This window comes from Mirounga leonina, unplaced genomic scaffold, assembly GCF_011800145.1.
Source record: "Mirounga leonina isolate KUSES-001 unplaced genomic scaffold, KU_Mleo_1.0 Mir_174, whole genome shotgun sequence".
NCBI lineage: Eukaryota > Metazoa > Chordata > Mammalia > Carnivora > Phocidae > Mirounga > Mirounga leonina.
In genome coordinates this window covers 78903296-78931145 of record NW_023270451.1, presented here as the reverse complement: position 1 = coordinate 78931145, position 27850 = coordinate 78903296, and the positions used below count along the sequence as shown (strand labels likewise).

The following is a 27850-nucleotide window of genomic DNA, read 5'->3' as shown; positions in this document are numbered from 1 at the left end:
TTACCACCTCCATTGCTATTGCTTTAACTCATATGTTCATTTCTTGCCTGGATTTTGCAATGATTCCAATAGCCTCCTAACCAGCCTTTCTGCTTTTTTCAATACCACCTCCCCAGGTGATTGGCTAATACTTTAAAAATTGTCCAATGACTTCCCATCACACATAAAGGAAAGTTCAGTCTTACTTCACATCACTTGGCTGACTCCTTCACTCCTTTGACACAAATACCAGATCACATTATCAAAAATGGTGCTGCATTACCACTGCCCTCCATCTCTCCCCTCTCCCCCCATTTCTGCTTTATTTTTTCTCACCACCTAAAATTGCAGTATTCATTTGTATACTTGTTTAGTCTGTCTATCTCTCCTTCTGGATGCCAGAACACTTCATATACCCTGTCCTGTCCCACCTCTATTACTTTTTTCTTTTTTTAGATCTACTCAGAAACTGAAAAAATATCTAAGCAAGAAGGTGAAGTGGATGGAGGCCTGGAGAAGATGGTGCATTCTTGGAGGCTGTGGAAGCTCCCTTGTGTCATGCATGGTCAGAAGCAGGTACAATGAGCACGGTAGTTTCAACACATGCTGGGAATTAGAGTTTTCACACAAAATGGAGAAGCTATGACCTCAATAGAGAACAGCTGTACTGATTAATGCCTACTAGAAATATAGAAAAGGTTTAAGAGTACTACCTGCCATCTATAAATAGGAGAATGGGAGTTGAAGTGAGCTTCACTCAGACTATCTTTCTAATCCTGGGGTGGAGCCAGAATGGATTCTTTATTTTTCAAGTGAGTTTCAGTATATAAACAAAGCATGCTAGCTTTCATCCACCTCTCAGGGGAGAATCTTAAATTAAAGAAAGAATTAAAGAGTTATCTTATGGCTTCTCCAGGTACAGTGAGCATGGAATTCCTGCGAGAGAAGTTGGGCAGTCTCTTGACAGTCTTTGAGCCCTCAAGGGAATTTGCTGCCCCCAGGTTCATTTGGGGGAGGAACAGCACTCAGTAAGCTCAGGAGTAGTAGCCTGGACAAGGGTGCTTGTCCTGTAGTTTCAGACATTCACAATTAGTCAGCCTCCGGATCATCTCTTTTTTTGGAGAACCACAAGTGTGATTCTGATCCTTCTTAAGAGTGGTTAGGCATTCCAGGATCAAATAACCCACCAGTCTTTTAAACATAGATAGTACAAATCCAATAACATCCTTACATTTCAAACATAACATTGGCATCAAAACTCAAGCTGCTGTACTAAAATCAAGTGACATCTGCCAGTTCTATATTTATGGACCACAGATATTAGAAAATGTACAAGACAATCGGGAAAGCACTGTAAAAACAAAAATCATTTCAAAATAGGATTTCCTTGGGAAACTCCAGTCCTCAAAAGAGAATTGTCCTGGAGAGAATTGCCCTTACCAAGATAGCTACACAAGTAGATCTAGAGCAGGGATAGAGGGAAAATACACTTTTTTCTTAAATCTGGAAATCTCATCTTGTTTATGAAGAGAAAACAACTGGGGACTAGACTTCAGAGAATCTGATTTTAGGAACCAAATGATGGGATGAGGACATAGTTTCTCTCTCTCCATTGTTAACTCCATCTCCTGAATATAAGCTCTACTTCCAAACAGGCTTCCAGCAGATCTGGGGCTAAATCTTTCTCCTTTATACTAGTCAAACCTGGATTGGGGTGGGGGTGGGAGCTTCTCTTCTCCTAACACACAGGAGTCTTGGACTTTTTTAAAACCAGACCAATGTAGATCATGTGCCCACTCTTGAACCAATCACTGTGGCCAGGAGGATGCCAGGCACTGATTGATTATAACTGAGCTAATTGCATTGGTGAGGCAGGGGAGGGTGGGGGTGTGAAATGACTCTGATTGCCTTAGGTCAAATGGGGCCTGCCCCAAGTATGGTGGTGGAGTCAATCCACCTAAACCACATTTCCAATGGGGTTTGAGTGGAAATGGCTATTGGGGAGTTCATTAGAGTTATTACTCGGTCCTGGATTTCAAATGATTTTTGTTTTCTTTTTTGTGTTTTTGTTTGTTTTTTTTTGTTTTGATTTTCAAATTTGCTATAAAGGAACGTGTTTTTTATAATAAAAAAGAAAATGGAGTGCAAAATAAAATAAAACTAGAAGCAAAAAGAACATATAGCAATGGAAAAATGTTAAAACTAATTTTAAAATGTTAGGCACAGTTAATACAATAAAAAAGATAAGTGAAATTTATGACTTTTTAATAAAAATACAATATTCAACATTGGATCAAGAAATAGAAAATCACAAGAACTGAGGGGGGAAATGGGTAAGTTATCAAAGAGGCATACTTCTTTCTTCTACCTACCCTATTCATCAGAATTTTAAATGTCTCTCTTTTTTTTAAGACTTTATTTACTTTAGAGAGAGAGAGCAAGAGTGTGTGCGTGCGAGTGGGGGAAAGGGCAGAGGTATAGGGAGAGAGAGGCTCCCAAGCGGGCTTGTGCTGAGCAGGAGCCCAGGCGGGGCTCAATCTTATGACCTGAGATCATGACCACAGGGGACACCAAGAGTCAGAAGCTTAACTAACTGAACCTAGGGTGCCTGGGTGGCTCAGTCCGTTAAGCATCTGGCTCTTGGAGACGATGGACTCTGAAAAACAAACAGGGTTCTAGAGGGGAGGGGGGTGGGAGGATGGGTTAGCCTGGTGGTGGGTATTGAGGAGGGCACATTCTGCATGGAGCACTGGGTGTTATGCACAAACAATGAATCATGGAACACTTCATCTAAAACTAATGATGTAATGTATGGGGATTAACATAAGAATAAAAAAAAAAAGCATCTGGCTCTTGATTTTGACTCAGGTCATGGTCTTAGGGTCATGAGATTGAGCCCTTCCTGGTCTCTGTGCTCAGCAGGAGCCTAGCCTGCTTGGGATTCCCTCTCTCCCTCTGCTCCCCCTACCTCTAAAAAAAAAAAAAAAAAAAAAAAAAGAAATGTTTCTTTAAATTTTCAAAAAGTAAATGATCTCTTGTTTGCAAAATATGACATTATACTTATGGTGGATATGTGTCATGTTCGTGGCTGACAAAGATCTTTTCAACACCTTTCTAGAGTTGGGGAGTTTCCCATTTTATAAATCCCCCTTCTCCAGGCTAGAAGCCAGGAGGTGCTCTCCCAGACTCTCCTGTAGTTAGGCACAGGCTATGATCTAGGTTTTACCAATCAGAGACACCTGCACCAGACATCACTTGCAAAATGAAAAATAGTAGAAATAGTGTGGATCAACCTGGGGCAAATGTAGTGCTGGAGCTCCTGTTGTCTTTTTGCCAGCATCGCCAATAGGACCCACAGAGTCTGCACAGCGGTGGTTGCAGGAGAGGTACGTTGGCCAGAGCATGGTGTGGTTCTGTTTTGTTTTGTTTTGTTTCTGCATTGCCTTTGATTCTGTCTCTCTGCCCATCCCATTGAAATTTGTGAAATTCCAAGTATCATTGAATAGATTTCTTACTGAGTAAATTATACGGAATAGATTCTGTTGCTTGCAATAAAGAATTAGACTAATACATTAACCAGTTCATTCTATGGGACAATTATAGAACCTATCTTGTAACTTAACAATCATTTTTAAATTATTTTTTTTATTTTGAGATACTTGAAGGTTCACAGGCAGTTGTAAGGAATAATACGAGAGACCCATGTGCCCTTTACTCAGTTTCCCCCAATGGTAACATCTTATAAAACTGTAGTACAATTTCACAACCAGGATATTTTTTTGTAATATTTATTTATTTAAGTGATCTCTACACCCAACATGGGGCTTAAACTCATGACCTCAAGATCAAGAGTGACACTCTTCCAACTGAGCCAGCCAGGTGCCCCACAACCAAGATATTGACATTAATATGACATTGATACAATTAACATCCAGAACATTTCCACCACGTGAATCCTTCATGTTTCCCTTTTATAACCATGCCAACTTCCATCCTATTTCTACCCCTGCTTATCCCCTGGCAACCACTAATTTGTTCTCCATTTCTATAATTTTGGCATGTAAACTTTGTTATATAAATGGAATCATTAAGTATGTAATCTTTTGGGATTGGCTTTTTTTCACACAGCATATGATTCATCCAGGTTGTCACATGTATTGTTACTTTGTTTCTTTTTATTGCTGAGTAATATTCCATGGTATGGGTTACCATGGTTTAACTATCCACCCACTGAAGGATATCTGAGTTGTTTCCAGTTTGTTTATTATGAGTAAAGCTGCTGCAGATATTTGTGTACGGTTTTATGTGAACATAACTCTTTATTTCTTTGGGTTACATGCTCAGGAATACAGTTGATGGATAATACAGTAGTAGCTTATTTAGTTTTTAAGGAACTGCCAAATAGTTTTCCAGAATGGTTGTACCATTTTACATTCCCACAAACAAGGTACGAGTGATCCAGTTTCTCTGCGTACTCCCTAGCACTTGGTTGCCAATATTTATTTTACGCATTCTGATACATAGTAGTGATATCTCATTAAAGTTTTAATTTGCATTTGTTTAATGGCTAATGATGTTGAACATTTTTCAGTGTGCTTATTTGCCAGCTATATATCCATTTTAGAAATACCTCTTAACGTCTACCCCCATATTCTAATTGGATTGTTTGTCTTTTTAATATGGAGTTTTGAGAGGTTTTTAAAAATATATGTTTTAGATACTAGTCCTTTGTTGGATATATAGTTTGCAAATATATTTTTTTCCAGTGTGTAGTCTGTCTTTTCATTCTCTTAACATGGCTTGTTGCACAGTGAAAAATTTTAATTTTGATGAAATCCAATTTGTTAATTCTTTCTTTTAATGATTTTGCTTTTGGTCCAAAGTCCTGAGAACAAGGAGCACCAATGTCCAAGGGCATGAGAAGATGGATATCCCAGCTCAAGCAAAGGCAGCAAATTTGTTCTTCCCCTATCTTTTTGTTCTATTTGGGCATGTGGCAGATTGCATGATGTCCACCCATCCTTGGTAAGGGTGATCTTCCCCAGCCCTCCCCACAAGCTTCATTGAGATATAATTGACATACAACATTGTGTAAGTTTAAGGTATGTAATGTGATGATTTGCTACACATATATAAAGAAGGGAGTGGTGGCATAGAAAAATACTACAAAATAAAGGACAAATATCTTCATTTTCAGACGCTGATGACACGTACACATTTCAAACTTCAGTCTCTGGGGCATTGCATTACCCTCAAGCTTTTGCCATGTTCAACACCAACCCAACTATTATCTTTTAAATATATATGTATATTTTATTAATCTGATAACCTAATTCAATAGGCATTATGTATTCTAGTCTTGTATCTATAAAAGAGAAAGTATATATGGAAATTAAAATATTAAAAGCAGTCCATCTAGACTTGTCACTAAAATTGTTTCAAAAACCATACATTTTTCTTTCCCAAAGGTGATCCTTAACTCTCAATATGGCTCCCTTTGAAGAAGCAATTAGAATGTCCTCAACCCTGACCCAGTGATCTGTTTCTTCCTCCTCTGGTCAGCCTGCCCAGCATTGCCTGTGACATCAAGGCTTACTCGGGTTCACTTGGATGGGATTTAGTGCTCCTTAGGAAGAACTTTCTTAGTTGTTATCACTGAAATCAAGTGATCTGAGAGGTAAATTGTCACTGATGTACATACCTGAGAGTGCTATGATATGTAGGTAAATGTCCCATCCTTAATTTTGATGCTTTTAGCACTGTCGATGAGAGCTGGTTATGGACAACAATAAAGACATGATCTTCAAAAGGCGAAATGGATGTTTGAGAGTCTGGAGAATAACAGCCCCCAAGGCAGTCATAACAAGGTCAAGCCATGAAGAATAGGTGGAAGAGTTTAGACAGAAGAAGATTCTGTTGAGGAAGAACCTTCCCAAAATAGAAACTCAATGACTGAGGGCTTCAATAGTGAAGGTTTTGCTTCAGTCCCGGCTCTGCTGATTGTTGATTTCATAACTTGGGGCAAGTGTACTGTACGTCCATGTATCCCAGTCTTCTCATCTGTAGAATGGGGAAAATAGCTCTCATCTCCCTCATAGAATTGAAGACTGAATGGAAAACATGTACGGGAGCAAAGCATTTATTGGAGTCCCTGGCACATAGGCAGTGCTCAGTAAAAAGTAGATACTATTGTTATTATTATTATTATTTGGTATTACTATGGTATCAAGCAAAAGATCCTGGAATTCGAACAGACCGCACCGAACACTGAGAGCTACCAGGAGGCGGTGTCTGCCAAGATGTGCCTGCTCCGAGAGCCTGTGGTTGCTAGCCTTGCTAGGCTCTCTGGATGCCTACAGCCAGTTGTGTGGCTGCACTGGAGGTGTGTGGGGTGCCGGGGCCTGGCGGTGGTGGTGGTGGTGATGACTCACTACACAGTAGGACGTGGGAGATAAGGGGGTTATGCTCCTGAGGCAGCTCCCAGAACAGAGGCGACTTTGCCTCCAGGAGGCAGCAGGGTGGGGAGGGGCGGGCTGGCAACCCTGTTGCCATATCTCCATGGTTGGCTCAGCTTCTCTAGGAGAGACACTAAGTCCAGGCCACAGTGGCTGTTCACAGGGCTCATGGAACACAGCACACCTGTGTCTCAACCATCTCTTATCTAATCTGATTGTCCCTACTACCATTTTCCTAGAGAAACATCAGCCCAGAGGGCTTGACTGGGTAGGAAAGGCATGGGGAGGGGAATAGGTGTGAGGGAAGCTAGAAGTTCAGGGTTGATTATCTGGGGAAGGGGAGATCAAAGAGAAGGTACAATTGATTTGCATCCAAACAGACCGAAAACCTCTAAAATCCCAAGTCATCATTTTGGTCTCAAGATGATGCCTACAGCAGCCCTTAACCACAATTCCACTTTCTACCACCAGCATCGCCACTTTCTTGGTCATCCAGAAAAAAATTATGAAGCCCATCTGTGACTGTTACACTCACTCCCTCTTCCCCGACTCCATCAGCTTCCATGACTTTATTCCCTCCCATAAAGTTTTTCTGTCCATGTATTTACATCCCCTCCACTGTCAACCTGGGCCAAGCCTTCACTTCATTATTCCTGTACCACCCAAGTACCAGTGTGTCTCTCGTCTATCAATCCAGATCCCCTGTACCACCCCAGCTTTACATGGCTACTATTTTCATCACATTAAACTCTTCCTCAGAAGACTTCAATCTCTCCTTTTGTGATGCCCAAAGCCCTGACTTTTCTTCATGACTTTCCTGATACTCTATAATATGGCCTCCATAGGCATGTTAACAAGCTTTGTTCTAGTTCACTAACCATCGACGGGGAGCCTTACCTCCATCCCAACAAATGCACCATAGCGCAGCACTGATGTGGGCAGGAAATACTGCTGAGGTACCATTAGTGCGACTATCCTGTTTTGCCTGGGATGGGAAAACAAGGGACAGAGGTGAAATGCCTTCTCTCAGAAATGTGCTCACTGCGACTGCAGGGGAGACCTCATTATGATGTGGGAAAGAGAGTTTCTGGCTTGGAATGCAATTAATTCCTACAAATCTTTATAAAGCAACTTAGGTCAATAGGAAGGAAAAAGGGACACCATCCCTGCCACTAAAGATTTGCAATCACTAGGGAGATGAAGATGCATCTGTGTGGAAGAGAACACAGAATGAAAGACCCAGTAATGCCTCATTCTTCCTAGAAGGTATGAGACCCTGTAAGGTGGGCAAGGCAAATATTAGACTCATTTTCTAGATTATAAAACTTTCTCAACTGCTTGAGAACTTAAGTGGCTTGTGTATTGTCACAGGGCTAATAATTAGCAGATCAGGGTCTCCTGACTGTGCACTGCTTTGCCTGCAAACAGTAGAGTTATGACATACCCTGAGAGCCATCAAGCATTCCCAGGAGCTGTGAGAGCTCCTGGCTAAGGTGGCATTTACCTGAGAATTGAAGGACCCGGGAGCTTTCAATCATAGGAGAAAGGAGTAGAGAAAGAATATTCCAGAAATAAAGAAACTCCTTGAGCAAAGGCACAGAGCAGGACAAGAGGAGCCCCCCAAGAGCAAAATTGCTTGAGGAGTGAAGACTCCCTCCCTTCTCCTCCCCTGAGAAGCTGAGATAAACGAGGAGGAGAGGTCTGGGTGTCTCCAGACTGATAAACAGACTCCACCCAGAGGCCAATAGCATGGGTATGGGGACAGGAGCGTCATGTGGCAGAAGTGCCCCTTCTCCAGGACAAATGAACTGGGGTTGGGGTAGGAGGGAGGCCATTTCCTGAACCCCTGTTTTCATACTCAACACCTAGGGCAGAACCAGGAAGCTTCTGGAAGCCAGGGAGGACTGACAGACGGCAAGTCCCCTGGAGAAAACTGTTCCCTTCTGGGGTCAGATGGCTAGGGTGGGGGTGGATGGCCCTGTGTGCGAGTGCTGTGCCCCCCCAGTAGAGAGGGGGGAATGTGAGGCTTGGAGAGCAGAAATGGGAAAGGAGAGGGAGGTATCCGGAGAGGGAGGAAAATAGGGGCGAATCCAGGGGAGGGGCCCGTTCTGAAGCCCGTCTGGGAACACTGCCCTGGATGATAGCGCTTGTGTGACAGGAAGCGTCAAAACGACCTGATATAACTCTTTAATGCACCCCCTTCCTGAACCAGCTTCTCTCCCCTCCCTCCTCCTCAGTTCAGGAGGGTGGAGACCAGAGTGAGGAAGAACCCGGGGCCGGGGGAATGAGCCGGGCAGGTGGAATGAGACCTCCCTGGAACCAGGAGGTAAGTGCCGTCCTTGATGCTTGTGGGGCAGATGGATGACGTCCCTTCCAGCTCTAACATCCCACAAACTCTCACCCCTCACAGCCCACTTGGTCCTTGCCCATAACAGGCGGCGTTTCTTGTTTGCACATCTCTCACGGGGCCAAATAGGGCTGGGTTTGGGGAGAATGAGGAGAACTATCTCTCTACAAAGGGGCCCTGGCACTAACTTTTTCTTTCTCTTTCCTCTCCCCTTTCTCTTCCTCACCCCTCTCTCCCCATCCCCTCCATCTTGTGGTTTTCACTTCCTGGTTCCCTGCACAGAGATCTCCAGAAGAAAGGCTGCCCACTGCCACTGAACCTGGCGGACAGTGGTCCATGGTCAGGCGGGTGCTAACGGCTGGCCTGCTTTTCAGTGTGCTCCTTGGTTTCTCTGTGCTTTTGGTCTACATCTTCCGGAGCTGTGGCCCTAGTAAGCAAGATCCTGGAATCCCCCAACCTAGTCAGCCCTTCCTCATTAGGGGCAGCATCTGCCTGCCCATCATCCTGAGGCTTTGTGCCCATGGACTTATTCACCACTCGTCCTGCCTGACCCTCACCTCCCTCCCTACTTCCCCACTTCTTCCTCCCCATCCTGCTCCTGGTCCTGTCCTTCTCACAGGGTCCCTCTCCCCTTTCTTCACCAGGCCTTCCTTTGCCTAGCCCCTTGGGGGAGCCCTGTCCCTTTCTCTCTCCCTCTCTCCCTCTCCCAGTTCTGAGCTTTTCCCCACAGGCCCCTGTAAGACTCCTGTGTGTTGGGATCTCCTGGCTCGTTACCTGGCCTCTGGAAACACCAGTGTGGCCCCCTGCACCGATTTCTTCAGTTTTGCCTGCGGACAGGCCAAAGGGACCGATTATTCTTTCCAGGCTCTTGCCGAGGAGAACAAGAGCCGACTTCGGAGAATCCTGGGTGAGGCACTCTGGGCAAGTGGGTGGCTCTGAGCCTAGAACTATCTTGCTGTCCCAAACCTGTGTGCTTGTGGGACAGCTGGTTTGCTTCTCCGTCACTGCAGCTTGCACCTCAGTACCTCCCCCCTTCTCTTCTGGTCCCTCTCGTCATCTTTCCTTTCCTGCTTGCCCAGGACTATGAGTTCTCTTCAAGCTCTCCCCTTCTTTGTTACTGCCCCTAAATGTTCTTTTTCTCTCCCGTGCCTGGGACCTTCCCCACCCATGTCCCCTCAACACCTGCTGCACATAAGCTCATGTGTCCATCACTCTCAGCCTCCAGCCCCCCACTCTGCTTGTCTTCTAGCGCCCCACCAGTGGTCAGTGTCATCCTCTCCTTCCCGGCAGTTCCCGGCCCCCTCTCACCATTATCTCCTGTTCTCCATGGAAACCTTGGACCTTGGTGTGAAAGCTCGACTGGACAAACGGGGATACTGGGGCTGGCTGGTTGGGATGATGTGGCCAGTGGGGTGAGAAGTTGGGGGGGTATCTGGCTGTGTGCCAGGGAATGGATCCAGACAGGAGCAGAGGGTGTTCTGGCAGAGGAGAAGGCCCACCTAAAGCCCTGGGGGTACAGAAGAGGCTATGCGTGGAGAAGACAAAAGAACTGACAGGAGAAGTCTGGGGGAGGAGCTGCGGCTGTCTAGGAGGTTGGAAGTGGGTCCCAGGAAGTCAGAGGATGGTGGTGAGGATGGGGGAATAAGATGGGGCCACGATAGGCATGCATTTCCAGTGTCAGGAAGTCGAGGGAGCTGAGGGAGCGTGTCGCGGTATCCGCTGGAATTTGGGACACATGAATGTATCCCTCTGCCCTCCTATGGATGGAGAAAGAATGGAGGCAGGCTTTCCCTTGGTAGTGGGGCCATGCTTCCAGTTAAGGCCCAGAGATGAAAATGTATGCTCAGGACGAATGCTGTTGCCCATGAGAGAGTGAAGGGTGTAGGGGGCTGAGGGACAGGTGGTGGGTATTACAGGGTGGCTGATTCCAGAACATTCGCCTTCAGGTTATTGCCATGTGTTTGCTTGTTTCCTGGGTTCCCGAGAGAGGGTCTGGACCCTGTTTCTTCTCCTTGCTAAGCCTTTCCGGATGAGTTTTCCTCCCTCCAATCCCTCAATGTTCTCTGGTTTCCCCAATTTTTCTAATCTCTTCACTCACCTCCTCCCTGCCTTCCCTTTGTACCCTTTCTCCTGTACCCAGAGGTGCTGCTAGGTGTTCTCGTCTCTTCCTTCTTTCCCATGTCTTTTCCTCCCTGATTCTCTTTCGTGTCCCCTTTGTTTTTCTCAGTCTTGCCCGCACTCCCTCTCCCTGCACTTGTTCTCGCATCGAGCTGATCCAGCCCTCCCATCATCCCACCTGTCTGCATCCCTGTGTTCCTCCCCTTCCTTCCATTTCCCTGGGGGGTCCTCCCTTTCTCACCCACCTTCTCTGTTCAGCTCTCTACTCCTCTAATTTTCTCATGCTTCCTCTCTAGAAGCCCCAGGTTCCTGGCACCTGGGCTCTGGGGAGGAGAAAGCCTTCCAGTTCTACAGCTCCTGCATGGACACAGATGCCATTGAGGCTGCTGGGGCTGCCCCCCTCAGACAAGTCATTGAGGAGGTGAGACCGGGGCCAGGTCTAGATACATAATGCATTTCTAGACACATTAACACGTAGGATCAATGTGTGCTCAGTGCTGCCCCCCCCTTTTATTCTAGAAAGGGGGGAGGGTGTCTCTTTCCTAGGGATCTCCAAGTTCCAGGAGGGAGATGGAAATGGCAGTACCCTCTGGAAGCATGAGGACTCTGGGTGCGGTAGAGAGAGAAGGATAGAAGTGGGGCCTGGAGGGCTCCAAGCACTGAGAGTAGCCGTCAGGCAGTAGCAGCTGTCTGAGGAAGGGGGTGGGGGCAGGTCTCCCAGGCCATCCCCCTATGCTGAGCCTTGTCTCTCTGCTTCCCAGCTCGGAGGCTGGCGAATCTCCGGTAATTGGACTTCCTTAGACTTTAACCGAACTCTGAGACTTCTGATGAGTCAGTATGGTTATTTTCCATTCTTCAGAGCCTATCTGCAACCTCGTCCAACCCCTCCATACACGCCAGTCATCCAGGTGAGGGATGCACTGGCAAAAATGCAGTAAGACCTGGGCCTGCCTCGTATTCTAGCCTAGCATCTCCTATGGAAGGTTGGGGGCTGGAGAGAGAGGACAAATGTGCAATGTGGGAAATATCCCTATCTTGAGGGAAAATTATTGATGTGACAGCCAGGGACACTAGGTGAAAATTAGGGAAAGAAGCAGGAGGGCCAGTCCAGAGAAGACAGACGTAGTTTCTATCTTCCTTACTGTTTATCTGGATTATCCCTACTGCCTCTTAATTAGCCCTCTTATCTCCAGTATTGCTCTCCTCTTATCTACTCTTCATTTTTGCTAGAGGGACCTTTCTAAACCAAGAGCTAATTATGCTATTGGCTCTGTTTAAATGCCTCCAATGCCTTACCAGGTCATCACGATCTAGTTCTTAATCATTAGCAAAGCATTGCAAGTCCTTTTGTGATCTGACCCTTACACACTTCTCCAGCCTTATCTCCAGCCGCACCCCTTGTCCCCCTTAAACCTCAAGCCACGCTCCCTCATAACTTCAAGAATATTCCTCAATTCTTTGACTGTATGACTCCTTTTGCTTGTGACACTACTGCCCAACCCCCCAAACTCAGCCTGGAAAACTCTTACATATTTTTCAAATTTGGGGTTTGATATTTATCTCTTCCAGGCAGACTTCACTGACACCCTAGTTATGAGATAGGTAGACCCCTCAGTCCTCCCACTTCCCAAACTCATCATTGAACACCGTGTTAAAGACCATGAGCCCCTGAAGAATAGGACCACACCTTATTCACCTCTGTTCCTCAGGATCTAGTAGTGGGTCTGGCAGCCAGAGGCCCACAGCAGGTGTTTGCTAAACAAGTAAATAAATAAAAATGTTGAAGGTATCAGTATTGTGGTAGGCAATGGAATGCCATCTATTTAGCTCCTGCTCTCAAAAATTCCACAGAATTATATGGGGATGAATATACAAGAAAAGCTGTTGTTAATCAGTATGAGGCATTGTAGATTTCTGTTCTAAAGGGTATGTTCAGGAGTTTAACTGGTGTGGCCTTTAGGGAGTAGTTAAGATCTGAAATGGTTAAGGAATGGCTCAGAGAGGGGAGAATGTGAGCCGAGCCTTGAAACATGGTTGAATCGCATAGCTGAAGGTGAAGCTAAGGGCATGAGGAGGGCTTTGGGAAAGTCCTGAGCTAGGCGAAGAGGCTGGGATGGTGTAACTCCTCTGTGGGGTCAGTGAGAAGGCTGGTTTATGGAACAGAGGATCTGGGGGAGGGGTGAGGTGCAGTGGGAGATAGATAAGAGCAAGACTGAAGACTTGAGTTGGGCCTGATTATTCCTGGCCTCAGAAGCCAGATGGAGGTGATCACGTCGACTTAATAGAAAAAAAAAAATGCTGCTGGGTCCTTTCAAATATGATGGCTGTGCATTGTACTTAAGCAGAGGCAGCAATTTTAGAGGTCAACCTGGAGATGTTGGAGTCTAGATGAGAAATTTGGAGCTTCTGAACTGAGATGATTGTGAGGAATTGAAATGGAAAGAAAAGGTCAGGCATGAAGATTTAGGTAACTTCATCCCAGTGGTGATGGTCCATGGTGCTTCGAGAGGACTTGGCGACTGACTGAATGTAAATGCAGAAAATGGAGAAATTGGAAAATGACCCCAGAGTTTTGATGTGCTGTGAGTGGGAGGAGTGTGGTTACCATCCAACTGCAGACTGGATGGACTCTGAGGAGAAAAATAGGTAGACAGAATGGACTGCAGAGGGAGCACCCACATAGGGGTCTGGGGGCAGGGAGGGGGAGTCAGACCAGCGTGGCTGAGCCACAGAGGATGGGGGAGGAGCGTCTCAGGAGGGATGGATCACCATGGATTCCAGAGATTTCTGAGCTCAGAGATAAGGAATGAGAAGGCACCATTGGGAAACTTCTAGAAAAGAGTATCAAAACAGTTTTGGAAATGGACAGATTGTACAGAGTTTAAGAGGAAGGCAGGGGGTTGAAGCAGAAACATAGATGACTTTTAGTTCTTCAAAATGTGGACATAAATTGTGACAGAGGAGCCATGTGAAAGATTTTTCAAGGTGGGGGAAGTGTACAGCTCGAAGTGGGAGCGGGATATTGAAGTTGGAGGAGAAAAAGGCAAAGTGTGGGAGCAAAGATCTTCAGAACAGAATCAAGGACATGCCAGGACTAAGGTGGGGCAGATGAGGTAAGTCAGTCACTTACCTGTGCGTGAAATCAAAGAGGATACCAAAAACAGTAATCAAACTATTTTAATATTTTTTTAAAAAATCAAAGCCAATGCAAAAATCCCTTATAAACAAAATATCACATTTTTGTTCATTGTGGATTTTTTGAAGAGATTATTTCTCCCCAAAATGGACCAAAATTTTATTGCAGACTTTAAAAAAAATCTTTAATTTTTCTTCAAAATGGATAAAAAATACGCTTTGGATTTTCAGGAAAAAAATCCATGATGAAAAAAGCTTTGATATTTTAGTCAGCGTGGATTTTAGCATTGATTTTTTTTTTTAAGATTTTATTTATTTATTTGACAGAGAGAGACACAGTGAGAGGGAACACAAGCAGGGAGAGTGGGAGAGGGAGAAGCAGGCCTCCCGCGGAGCGGGGAGCCCAAGGCGGGGCTCGATCCCAGAGCCCCGGGACCATGACCTGAGCCGAAGGCAGACGCCCAACGACTGAGCCACCCAGGCGCCCCTAGCATTGATTTTTATTTTAAAAAATACCAATTAGGATATTTATCTTGATTACCATTTTCACTACCTCTTAAATCTTGCACCTGAGACAGTTTCTCACTCCCTTAACTCTAGACCTGGCCCTAGCACAGGGGATGGCTCCCTTCAGGACACGGATTAGTATGCTTCTTTCTTGATGAGCACCCCCAAACTGGTTGAAATACCCACCTTGTCTTGACATTTCCATGCCTAGACTCTTTTTCTCCATCACTCCTGGCCCCAATCCCTCCCTTTCTTTGTCCTCTCTGCTCCTTCTCTGTGTCCTGAGGCCATCTTCCATGGTACATTCCCCTTCTCCCCGCACCTGTCCTCTCCTTCCTCCATGCTCCCTACTTCTCTCCAGTATCTCTTGTGTCCAGATAGACCAGCCAGAGTTTGATGTTCCCCTCAAGCAAGAGCAGGAACAGAAGATCTATGCTCAGGTAAGATGGCTCCATGCACAAAGGTCAGGTCCTGACCTCTGATGCTCAGAGAAAGGCAGGGGCCTCTGGTGGCTGTGACTGAGGTTGCCCCTCCCCCAGATTGTGCGGGAATACGTGACTTATCTGAACCAGCTGGGAACCTTGCTGGGAGGAGAACCAAACAAGGTGCAAGAACATGCCTTCCTGTCCATCTCCATTACCTCGCAGCTGTTTCAGTTTCTGAGGCCCCTGGAGCAGCGGCGGGCACAGGGAAAGCTCTTCCAGATGGTCACTATTGACCAACTGCAGGTGCCTTGAACTGGGGACTGGAGGAGGATGGGCATGAGGGTTTTCCTCCTAAACTTTCTTATTCTCCTGATCTCCTTTCTCCTCATTCCCTAATTCCTTCCCATCCCTAACTTTCCTGGTTCCATCCCTTCCCCCCAAAGCCCCCCTCCCCACTCCCTGTCAAACCCTGAGGGAAGGGAAACCTCCTCTCCTCAATCCCATCCCCCTCAGCCTTTGTGTCCCTCCTCTAAGGAAATGGCCCCTGCCATCGACTGGTTGTCCTGCTTGCAAGCGACATTCACGCCAATGCCCTTGAGCCCCTCCCAGCTCCTCTTGGTCCATGATCTGGAATATTTGAAAAACATGTCTCAACTGGTGGAAGAGCAGCTGTCGAAACACAGGTTTGCCTCAGGTGGGATCGGGGAAGTATAAGGGCAATGGAAAAGGTCTGAGGACCCAGAGGCCTCAGGGACAAAGAAGATTATGGAAAATGCATGCTGATAAGGTCCTCCCAGGAAGATGGTAAGGGATCCTTGGACACAAAAGGTTAGAGAAGGGTTGGGGTGGATGGCCCAAGAGGGAATGGAGGGAACAGGAAATATGAGATGTTTGGGGGGCACAGGAAAGGGAAAACACACATGAAATGAGGAATACAAGTGCCCAGAAAGATACAGGGTTTGCTGGGAGTAGAACCCAGCCTGTGAAGAGCCTCTAAGCTATAGGAGATGCTAGATGGCCAATCACTAGGGACAGGGAAGGCATTTGTGTCTTGTCAGCAGCTGGGAGGTGTGGGCAGGAGGTGGAGGCACATGAGGCCAGTGGATGGATGAGGTGAAGGCTGGGGGTTCTCTGGGGGGAAAGCTGGAGGAGAGGCCATTTCTCAGCTGTGAGAGGATTCTGAGGTCCTTGTGGGTAAGGGTCTGTGTTGGGCTGCCAGCCCCAGTGCCTGGGTGGCCACTACTTGAAGACAGCAGCTTCCTTCCAGGGGCTCGGGCTCAAGGCCCTTCTTCATAGTAACTCAGTGGCAGCAAATTCTAGAAATTCTTTGTGAAGGAAGCTAAGGGCCATTCTTGTGGGTGTGAGCAAGTTTATGTAAGGTTACAAATCAGATGTAAAGTGAACTGAGATTTCTTGGTTGTGGAAGTAGATGAATCTGTTGGTTAAATTCTTTAAGTCCAGTGTTCCTCTAGCTCAGACCCTTCACTCCCTGTGACTTGAGAAGTCACCTCTGCATCTAGTTCCTTCTACTACTGTTCTCCAAGTCACACCAAGAAAAGCTCTTCTTAACTTATTCCAAGGTCAAGCCCTTATTTTCTATAGATACAGAAGAGAAGGGCCTTCCCCCGGGGGGTATCACAGTGACGACACAAGGGGAGGCTGTTCTCGAGGCACCCCCAGAGCCCTGGGTGTATGTGTCCATCTCTTTTCCCTCCGCAGAGACTTTCTGCAGAGCCACATGATCTTGGGGCTGGTGAGGACCCTTTCTCCAGCCCTGGACAGTAAATTCCAGGAGGCACGCAGATCGTTGATCCAGAAACTGGGGGAGCTGACCGAAAGACCACCCATGGTGAGGAGAGGAGGGGATGAATTTTCCCAGAATGGGGGCTAAAGGAGCATTTGACATTTTGAGGGATAAATGTTGGCATATCTCTCCCAGGGAAAGGGTATGAGGGCAGTGCCCTTCAATGTCTGGTATTTCTATAGAAGCAGACAGGTTGGGCATACGGTACTTATATTGAGGACTGAGATGCCAGGTACCAGACATTTACACACATCTGGCTACTTTTATGGCCTTTGGCTGAGTATTAAGGTATAAATATAAGACTCTACAATGATCAACAATTGCTTTTCCTTTGTCATGACCTTTAAACTATTTACCTAGTTATCCAGAGCTCTGTGATTTAAGGACGTGGACCTAAAGCTTAGGATTCACTGGGATGTAAGACATGAGTAGCAGGCAGTGGCCTTTCCTCTATCTACGTGATTCCAGTGTTTGATGTTCAAATGCACTTCACAAAGAGTTCATCTCTGACATCTAGTGGGATCTGTTGGGCCACAACAGGGGCTTTGTGGTCCAGATCCCAATATATCTGAGGTGGTGGCTGTGTAGCAAACACACTAACCCGGGTCTCCTATGTCACATAAAATGTGGAGACACTCCTTTACCAAGAACTTTGAAACCCTAGGTCAGACACGTCCAAATGCAAGCAAAGGTATCTAGAACATTAGATATGCTCCAACCTCAGTCAAGGCCTCAGTGTAGTCTTGAAAATCACTGTGGTTTCTTTTTCTTAGTCATTTGTGGATCCTTTCTGTGGCTTGGAGAAACTCACTGCTTTGGCGACCCGAAGCATCTGTGGAATTCAGAGAGGGAAAATGTGTGCATAGGGACTGCGATGTCGTTATTGAGTATTGGGAGTGAGATATTTTTCTAAACCCTTTAGATATGTATGAACTGATTTAATCCCCTGAAGAATTTCATGAGGTAGGCATATCATTTATGCCTGTTTTATGAGGGGGAAATTAAGCTACAAAAGCTAAGTAACTTGCTCAAGGTATTATAGCTAGGAAGTTGGTAGAGCTAGGATTTGAACTCTGGTAGTCTGGCTTGAGGGTCTGTGCTTGATCGCTGTGGTAAGAATGAAACAAAACAAAACAAAACACTCCTTTTTAGGACTTTCACTCAGGTGGGCAAGTCCCCAAGAAGCTTCTACCCAGCCTTTCTCTTGACACGATGAAGCAGACAGAGCTCCAGCTCCTCTTAGTTGGCATTGCTACAAAATCCCTGGCAACAAACAGCTTCCTGTCAATCCCAGAACCATGGTCTGATGGCACTTCTTGAAGGATGTAAGTGTGCCGATATTGAAATCACACTGGAAGAACTTAGAAGACTTACAAATTGCTAAAGTTGCCATCCTTTATATACTTATATACCTCCTTTATATCCAATTTGTCCATCCTCTTATACCCATTGGATTATAGCTGTCCTTGGGCTTAAAAGCTGAGTCAAGTTCTACCAACAAATAGAATAATAGCTAATGAACAGTGAATGTTACTGTATGTCAGGCACTGCTTGGAACTCTTAGCGTGGGTGCTTTTATTTAACCCTCCAGAAACACTCCGAGGTCCTCAGAAAGGGCAAGTAACTTTCCCCAGACCACACAGCTCATTTAGTGAAGAAACAGACCCCAAAACAGACCTGTCCACCTCAGGAGGCCATGTTTTTAATTACATAATATGCAGGATTGAGAAATAAGTGAGTAGGAAAACAGAAAATGGGTTGGAAAATTCTTTCTACAAAGGTCAAGATAGTAAATACTTTTGGTTTTGTGGCCCATATGGTCTGTGTTGCAACCACCCAGCTTTGTCCTTGTAGCACAAAAGCAGCTACATGCGGAGTAAATGAATGGGTGTAGCTGCGTTCCAGAAAGACTCTGGCTCACACAACAAACACTGAGAGTTCCCAAGAGGGAGACCGGAGGGAGGGTTTGAATGGCAGTGGGATCTCTGTGCTGGAGGTAGGACAGAGGCAGTTATCTAGAGAGTTGAAAGGGTTTTCTGGCAAAGAAAGGGACATCATTTCTTTGGGACAAGGCATGGAGCAGGCTGGCTAAATTTTGGGGCCACATGGGGGATCCCCCTGTAGCTCTGGCTGAGAAGAGATGACAAGGCACGCGTGGAAGGTTCTGCCTGCTTCTGCTGGCACAGAGAGCCAAAGGGAGGAAATCAAAGAGGGATGGAGTGGGCCCTCTGGGGCCCAGTAGGCCACTGGCAGGCTTGGCTTTGCTCGGCATGAAATGGAGGCCTACAGAAAGACTGATCTGTTTTATGTTTCAAAAGAACATATTTTGAAGGTAAGCAACAGGCTCTCTGATGGATGTGTGCCATGAGGAGAGGAGAGTTGGACATGTCCAAGGCGCCGGCCTTGATGTGACCAAAATTCATGGTCCTACCCAATGGTTATTAATTGCAGGTTTCTATCCATATTCTTTGGAATGAATTCTAATTTATAGCATCCTAATTCAGAAATACTATATTTCATTATCTGGCAATATTTTGTTGAATAATTTTGAACACGTAGTCAATGAAATGGCCGTTAAGCCAGGTCTTTCTCTTATTAAACTTGAGAAGCTGAATTTGGGGAAGTAAAAGCAGAAAGTCACATTTGTACCTGTGGAGTGAACTCTTTATATTCATCCCAACATCCTGACTTGTTCAGGTGATTTTAGCCTTTGTTCCAGGCTTCTGTTGTATTACCTTTCCCTTCCTACTGTTGGTCATTTGCAGTTTTGTTTAGTGTATCTTCATCTGGACTATGATTAAAATCCCGAAGAAGGAAGAACAGCATGTCAGGTCATTGAAGACCTAGCATTAAATTCATGAGTTCATTTATGCAACAAAAATGTTTACTGAGCACCTACTATGTGCCAGACACTTCTCTCTGCACTTGGGATGCCACATGAACAAAAGACAAAAGCTTCTGCCCTCAGACACTGATATTCTGATGAAGGAAGAAAGACAATAAACTAAGTAAATAAAATATGGTCAGTGGCAATTACTGTTATGGAGAAAGAAACCAGGAAAGGGCGAGATGGCGTGCTACGTGGGGAGCATGTTGCAGTTTTTGGTAGGATGGTCAGGGAAGCTCATGCGGACTTGGAGTCATTAGTCACTGAGGTTTCATTATGGTTCAGCCAGCTAAAAAGTCACACAAATTACACTACCTTCCAACACAGATTTCTGCATCTCATTCGCAAGGACTTAGTTTATGGCTTTACCAAATGCCTCCATGAAACCAATGGCAACACAGTGAGGGAGTACATTAAGGTTTACAAAGTGCTTTCAATGTAGTGTTTCACCTGGTCTCCCAAGCAATGCAGTGGGGGAGGCAGGACAAGTTTTACCCTCCCGTGGACAGCTCCTGTAACCAAAGGGCAGGGGTTAATAATCCACATTTAGTAAATGTTGAATTCTCTGTTCAGGGATAGTATCATGGTGGTTCCTTGAGGATGAATCTGGCCAATTGACGTGTTTTCTTGGCCCTAAAGCTTTTGACAAACTTTTAGCTAATCACCAACAGTTAAAAATTAGGAGATCGCACGCCAACAGTCACATCTCCAGCATTTTTGTGTGCGTCTGTGGTAAACGTAAAGCGTAGACAGCAATGGGCTAGCATTCTTCAGGGGTCACAAATGAGCGGGTGCTGAGTGAGGCAGCTCTATTCAGCCTGCGTGTGTTCTGCCCATTGACCCTTGTCCCTCTGTGCCCCGTGGGTCTGACGCTGCTTCTCAGTTACGGCACCACGTGGCCCGTATCCGAGTCTGTGACTCCTGGTCTCTGGGTTATCCAAGTTTGGTGAAGATTTTAACCAGAAAAATTGTTCTTATTTTGGCATCATTTGTCCTCGGTGATCCTCAGCGGATCCCTTAGTAGTTATATGCTGTTTCTCAAGTGTTCAGAAATGATCAGTTTAATGACACATTCTAGAATTTGGTGTTGAAATTAACATTAAGGATTCCTGGCTGACCTGTAATCTCTAAAATTTACTTTCCCTCTATGGCAAGTTAAGAAAATTTGTGCTTCCCTCCAGAGTCCTAGAATTTTTTTCTGATTTCTATTATTTCTTAAATATTATTTGTGGTTCTAAGGTTATATCTGCAACTTGTCTTCTGTTCCCTAAAATTAATCTACTGGGCTTCATTATCTTGACTTTGAAGTATTTCTTTCATCTTTTATATTTTGGCAATGATTTTTTCCCCCTATATTTCTTTCTTTCTCTCTTTCTCTTTTAGAGAGAGGGAGCGCACACGAGAGAGAGTTAGGGGGAGGGGCAGAGGGATAGGAAGAGAGAGAATTTTAAGCAGGCTCCATGCCCAGGGCAGAACCCTATCTCATGAACCTGAGCTGAAATCAAGAATCAGACATAACTGACTGAGCCACCCAGGTGCCCCTCTTTTTCTCTATTTTTAATATATATGATATGCTCTATCATTCCATGTCTTGAAAGACAGCGCAGATGCTCAGAACCCCCAGTAGAGGAATATATAACCTGTCAACTTTCACCCCAAGACCTACATTTATTTTATTTTTATTTTTATTTTTTTTATAAGATTTTTTTTATTTATTTATCTGACAGAGAGACAGCGAGAGAGGAAACACAAGCAGGAGGAGTGGGAGAGGGAGAAGCAGGCTTCCCGCCAAGCAGGGAGCCCGATGCAGGGCTTGATCCCAGGACCCTGGGATCATGACCTGAGCCGAAGGCAGACGCTTAACGACTGAGCCACCCAGGTGCCCCAAGACCTACATTTAGTTATAGATTCTGGAAGTTATTTTCCTGCTCATTGGAGATGTGACCCAGCACAACTGTGACCAAAAGAATCCCAGAGTTTCACAGGGGTTAGCAATGGGTAATTTGAGGTGGCATCTATGCTCTCCAGTAACCAGGTCAGAGCCTGCTGGGGCCCAGGCTATGGGGACAGGCACGGAGGAGGCAAAAGCTGTTGGAAAAATGGGCAGGCATCAGCAAAAGGGATCAGAAAACAACTCAAGAACCAGGAGTTATAGAAAGGGCAGGAAGATCACACTACCAAACTCAAGGCTGATGTGTTTGTTGTTCCCCCGGGGGTGGCCCCTACCTCCCCCTGAACCCACCGCCAACAGCCTGATGAAAGTCAGTCTCAGATCCAGGCCTGTGATCAGGAGGACTGTGGGGGACGGACAGACACTGAAGGTGGCCAGCAGAGCCTGCCCTTGACCCAGACATGGCTCTCAGATCCAGGTTCTCTTTCAATTCATCTTTGCTGTGCACGTTTGTGTTTTAGAGCTGCAACCAAGACACTATAGAAAGTGGCTGAGTCCTTATCCTCACAAGAGGGGACAAGAATAAACAAATGTGGGTCGCCAGGTCTGGGGCAACCTTCAAAATTGTGAACGTCAGAACAGGCAGGCCCAGAAGTGTCTTCTTCAATGACAACAATACTGGCCTTCGCTTTTTGTTTCCTCTCTTGTGAGAAGCCTCTTAAACTCTCTCTCCAATCTTGGCACCAGAAAGCATAGTGGCAACCTAACTACCTTCCCTGCGAGGAGATCTGTGAGGAGTAAATAAGTTACAGGAATGAAGTCTCGTGACTTCATCCCACTTACCCCAAATTAGCATATTAGCTATTTTTCCAGAGTCCCAGATCAACCTTCCCCTAGGCCAGCTCTCTCACCCTCGGCCCCATCAGCATGTTTCTCAGTCGGCCTTGTGTCATCTCTGGGCCCACTTCATGGTCAGCTCCTCAAAGCCATCCACGCCCACCACAAACACCTCCCCAGCATCTCTCTTGTGTTGCTCATTTTTTCTGTTCCCATACTAAGAACACCCCAGTTGCCAAGCCCCTACTGAGTTTTTGTCTAACCATCTGTCTGCCTTTGAAGTTGACAATATGTCCTTCATCTCATCCTCTTTTCCCTGATTTGGCCAAAAGTTTCTTAGCTCTCTGAATTCACGTTTAGTCTTCTTTTTTCCCCTTCTCTTGCCAAACAATATGGCGTCTAAAATCCATTTTCACTCTGATCATTTTCTTCTTTGTAAGACAAAGTCCTACCAGATGATCCACGATAACCATTTGGAGAGTGGGGGAGGGTGGCAGAAAGGAGAGAGGAATTACCTTCTCCAATTTCCATTTTAATATGGGAGGTTGGCAGCCTTTAGTGGGCTACCAGTGTGGTACATGTGGTGGGTGGGGACTGGGTGGCCAACAGACTTGCTGAGGTGAGAGGTTTGGTATGTACTCCTCTCCTAACCAGGAGCCTTTCTGTCCACCAGAAGGGTACCTCTGAGAGGACTTGCTTTCAGATTCAGTAGTCAATAAATAAGGATGATCTGCCCAATCCAGGCTCACGAGACTAATCCTGGAGGACATAGCCCTTTTTATTACCAAGTGGTAATAGCCCTATGTGTATCACCAAAAAGGATGATAGAGCAAAGTGAGACAAACCCAGAAAGATGGAGAAGAGAGCCTCCTCTGGGGGTAAAGGTCTAGACAAGATAGGCCTGGGGAGATGGATGAGGAAGAATGCTTGATGGGAGCCATTCATTCCAGCTTTGTCTCCGTAGCCTTCCCGCCCTCGATGGATGAAGTGTGTGGAGGAGACAGGAACCTTCTTCGAGCCTACCCTGGCAGCCTTGTTTGTCCGTGAGGCCTTCAGCCCGAGCACCCAAAGTGCTGTATGTGAGGGCTCTTCCCCAGCCCATGTCCCTCCACCCCTTCCCACCCAATCATTCTCTCTTAATTCTATTGACTGTGTCCTATTCAATGGTCTGAATGGTCGGGGAGTTAGGCAGTCACAGAGAGAGAGAGAGCATTATGAGAGAGAAGTCAAAGGTGGCCAGGCTGCATCCCTAGGGTTTGCATAGTTTTGCTATGGGACACAAGTGTGCACAACATGCACGGAATTTGGACAAGTTACCTAACTTTGCTGCTCTTGTGTTTCTTCAACCATAAAATGAGAAAATTGAACTCCATGGCCTTTAAGTCTACTCCCTGTTTATCTATGATTTTTTAACAACACAGGAAACGGCAGGAGAATGGAATGATATAATCTTAAAAAGTGCAAGTAAATGAATACTGAGTAGTCTTTGAGTGCCTACCATGTGGCTGATACTCTTGTAAGCACTTTGCATGAACTACTTTAATGACTAGTATCATCCTAATTTTAGAGAAGAGAGAACTGAAGCACACAGAGTTTAAGTAACTTGCCCAAGATCGGCTGCCAAATAGTAGAGTCAGGATTTGAGCTCAGGCTTCTGATATCGTCATCCATTTACCTCTATCAAGAAAGGATACAAACAAGATGGTAGATGGCTGGGAAAGTAGTAACCACACAGTCAGTTGTGAAGCTGGGAAGATTTTAGCTTGTTGGAAAGCTGAAATGCCCAGGAAGATGGAGAGAGGAAATGCAGGCCTTAATAAAGAGAGTGTGAGGACAAGGGCCCTCAAGAGCAGAGAAGGGAATGATGGTCCTCTTCCTCCCTCTGCTTTCTGAGTGGATTGCCTGGCCCACGGTAAGGCCAATGGTGTCTCCTTCCCCTGGCAGGCTGAGATCTCTCCATGGAAAGGAACTGTCTCCCCTGTTGACCTCAGGAATGACCAGCTCCCATCCTCCCTTTCTGTGCATGGCACCTCCGTTCTGTCCCCACAGATCTCTGTGCTCTGGGTTTCTAGTCACCTAGTAAATATTCCTACTTTCTCTCTCAGAGATCTTTCCCCTATTCTGGTAGCTCCTTGGGGCCAAGGCCCTTCCTAGAGGCCCAGTGGGCAGGACCCCAGACCGAGGCCAACCCTGATCCTGTTTCTCTATCCCGGCCCCTTCACAGGCCATGGAACTATTCACTGCGATCAAGAATGCCCTCATCAGCCGCCTCAGAAGGATTCCCTGGATGGATGAGAAGACCCGGAAAGAGGCCCAGAACAGGGTAAGCTCAGGAGTGAAAGACAGGAGTCAGGAGTCAGAAGGGGTGGAATTGAGTATTGGATCCAGAGATCACACTGGTGGGAGGAGAGTGCAAAGGCACAAGGACACATGGCAAGTGTAAACACCAATATGCTGCACACACACACACCCTGGTGACAATATAAAAGGTGGGACCAGGGCAGTGAGCATGAGAAATTCCCTCTGATAGACTTGGAGTAGGTAGGTTTCTTCTACATTTTGTGTCTCTCCCCAGGTCACCCAACTGCAGGTGAAGATGGGGGCCCCAGAATGGGCCCTGGAGCCATCACTGGCCAGACAGGAATACAACGATGTGGGTCCCTGCCCTTGCCAGCTCCTCATTAGTCCTCAGCCCCCTGACCCGCCTGAGTGGCAGACAATCTGTTTGCCCGGGGCAATCCCAACCAACCCCCTCCTTGCCCTGGTGTTGGCTGGGTTTTACGGGTGAAAACCCACACTGTGGGTCTTGCCAGCAGAAGAACAGAACCTTCTCAGGTCACGCTGAGCGGGTGTGCACGCATGGACACATGCATTCTTGTGACTTGCCTGAGCGTGTTTATCTGTGCACTGATTCATGTGAAGCCTGTCTGCCCTGACGTGTGGTGGTGTCGTTGTGCTGCCGTCCACTGTAGTACGGATGTCTGTGCGTCGGGGCTTATCTGTCCCTGTTCAGACGCACCCATCAGGGTGTGTCAGCGGGCGTCTGTATTTGTCTCTGTGTATCTGAGTCACCTCCTGCTTCCCCCCAGATACGGCTTGGACCCAGCTACCTGCAGTCCTTCCTGAGCTGTGTCCGATCCCTCCAAGCTAGAATTGTCCAGAGCTTCTTGCAGCCTTTCCCCTACCACAGGTATAAGAGCAAGGGGACACAGACCCTGCATCGCAGAGATACCCACTCAAGATTAGCAGCAAAGATGAGGGCTTGGGGGAACAGGAACAGCAACAGAAGTTGAGCGGGACTTCATGTCTGGCGGGCGGGACCAGGAATGATGCAGCTGCTGTTCATGTGTGCTCTTCCCATAGGTGGCAGGTGTCCCCCTGGGGGGTCAATGCTTATTATTCGATACCTGACCATGTGGTGGTCTTCCCAGCTGGCCTCCTCCAACCACCATTCTTCCACCCTGGCTACCCCAGGTAGGGGCTGTTCCCTGAGGGTGGGCAGGGGATTGCCCAAGCGTGATGGACAGGTGTTACGATGGATGGGACTTGTGGTCGGAGAACTGGGCTCAAAAACTTGGAAGGACTCTGGGAGTAAGACAACCCTCTGTCTCCCCAGAGCCGTGAACTTTGGCGCTGCTGGCAGCATTATGGCCCATGAGCTGCTGCACATCTTCTACCAGCTCTGTGGGTAACAGTGGACCATTGGGAGGTGGGGCCATTGGGAACCCAGGGGAAGGCCCCAAAAGAGGCCAAGAGGAGGAGAAAGGGAGGGCTTCGGGCGGGACAGTTCTGACTCCTTTGCAATGCTTCTGGGGGCCAGCCCAGTCTGTGGTAGCCAGTTGTCCTCATCCTTACATGGCGCCTCACTATTTCTTTACCTGGCCCCATTTTCAACAGTACTCCCTGGGGGCTGCCCAGCCTGTGACACCCGTGCCCTACAGGGGGCGCTGCTGTGCCTGACACACCACTACGAGACCATTCCGTTACCCAGTGGAACCTCCTTCAATGGCTCCCGGACATTCCTGGAGAATGCTGCAGACATTGGGGGGCTGGCCATTGCACTACAGGTAACTCCCATCCCAGGAGCCAGGATCTGTTAATAGCCCTCTACCATCCCTCATGCAAATATAGCTGTAAAGCCTTCTGCCCTTCATTTTCCCACGGAACAGATGGGGATCCCCCTCCTACCCCACAGATCCCTCTTTTCTGGGATATCCATATATCTCTCACAAGTATGTGAAATCTATAGATTTTTTTTTTTCTCCCCTGGCTTAGACCAGTGTGTCTGTGCAAAACTTGGGCAAAAGGGCCACAAACTGGTTTTGGGTGTTGGGTGGAGGGCATCAGACTTGCAAATGGCCATGGGTCTGGAGTCTCAGGGCTACTCGCCATCCCACCCCCATATCCAGGCATACAGCAAGAGGCTGTTATGGAACCATGGGGAGACCATCCTGCCGAATCTGGGCCTCAGTCCTCAGCAACTCTTCTTCCGAAGCTATGCCCAGGTAGACTGCTGCCACCTCCCTCCACGGCTCTCTCCATGTCAGAGAAGTATCCTACTGCTAACGCTTAAAGAACGGCTCCTCCCTGAAATGCCTTCTCCCAAACAGCCCCAGCTCTCTGCCACAGAAGTCCCCACTATCATCCTTTCATACCTACCACCTGGGACCATCTTTTCATATTACTATAAATTCTTCTACCAAATTCGGCACCTCCTTCAAATAAAGAAAAACAAACTCTACTGCCAAATCCCTCTCTGAGATGAGCCCAGCTTTTTCTTCTCTCATTTCTTCTCAAAATCGAGCCTCCAACAGACTGTCTCTAGACCACATTCCTTCTCGGAGACCTCAGCCCCAGGTGTGGTCCCCACCTGACAGCACCCCCTAAGTACCATGTGCTCCCCCACCAAGACACTGCTCCCAATTCCTCAATACACTGAAAGACCCCCTCACAGAGTTTTTCCAATAAACCCCACCTCTCAGTCACTGACAAATGGTCTGAGTGCACAGCCCAGGCCTTCCCTCACACGCCTCCTACCAGATTAAGTGACGGACAGATGTGTGGCCTGATCCCTGCTCTCATCTCTGTCTGCTGTCTTTAGTCACCACCCTGGCATTGTTCAGCCTCGTCCTACTGACCCTGACCTTCCCTACGATTCTGCCTTTCTCCTTACCCTGGGCTCACCTCTCTTTCTCCACAGGTGATGTGTAGGGAGCCTGGCACCCAGGAGCCCCAGGATCCTCACAGCCCACCCACCCTTCGAGTCCACGGGCCCCTCAGCAACACCCCAGCCTTTGCCAGACATTTCCACTGTCCACAGGGTGCCCTCATGAATCCCTCCAGCCACTGCCAACTCTGGTAACCTGGCTACCACAGAGACTTCAATTCAGATGTCACAACATCTCCCTGCTCCAACCATGGGATCAGGCAGTAATCTCCTTTCTCCTTCCCTTCCAAAAATAAAA

The 27850-nt window shown here is 46.8% G+C and overlaps 1 protein-coding gene across 7 annotated transcripts; it reads left to right on the top strand.

Annotated features, from left to right (window-relative positions):
* The first annotated feature begins 481 nt into the window (after positions 1-481).
* On the top strand, positions 482-27850 carry KEL (Kell metallo-endopeptidase (Kell blood group)). Of its 7 annotated transcripts, none has more exons than XM_035021284.1 (21): positions 482-555; positions 4980-6361; positions 8304-8348; positions 8672-8760; positions 9064-9211; positions 9512-9688; positions 11196-11320; positions 11661-11807; positions 14919-14981; positions 15081-15269; positions 15501-15649; positions 16686-16815; positions 23350-23460; positions 24610-24708; positions 24961-25038; positions 25475-25575; positions 25749-25859; positions 26002-26069; positions 26283-26452; positions 26795-26890; positions 27586-27850. In XM_035021284.1, exons 2-21 carry the CDS (start codon positions 6199-6201, stop codon positions 27745-27747), a joined length of 2421 nt encoding a protein of 806 aa, XP_034877175.1. In that variant the 5' UTR covers positions 482-555; positions 4980-6198; the 3' UTR covers positions 27748-27850. The 7 variants fall into 7 exon arrangements, 6 of the variants coding, with proteins under 6 accessions (XP_034877175.1, XP_034877176.1, XP_034877180.1 ...); XM_035021286.1 differs by lacking the exon at positions 482-555 and adding an exon at positions 7628-7700 and having other exon boundaries at positions 6242-6361; XR_004682131.1 differs by lacking the exons at positions 482-555; positions 27586-27850 and adding an exon at positions 2958-3365 and having other exon boundaries at positions 4863-6361; positions 26002-26073.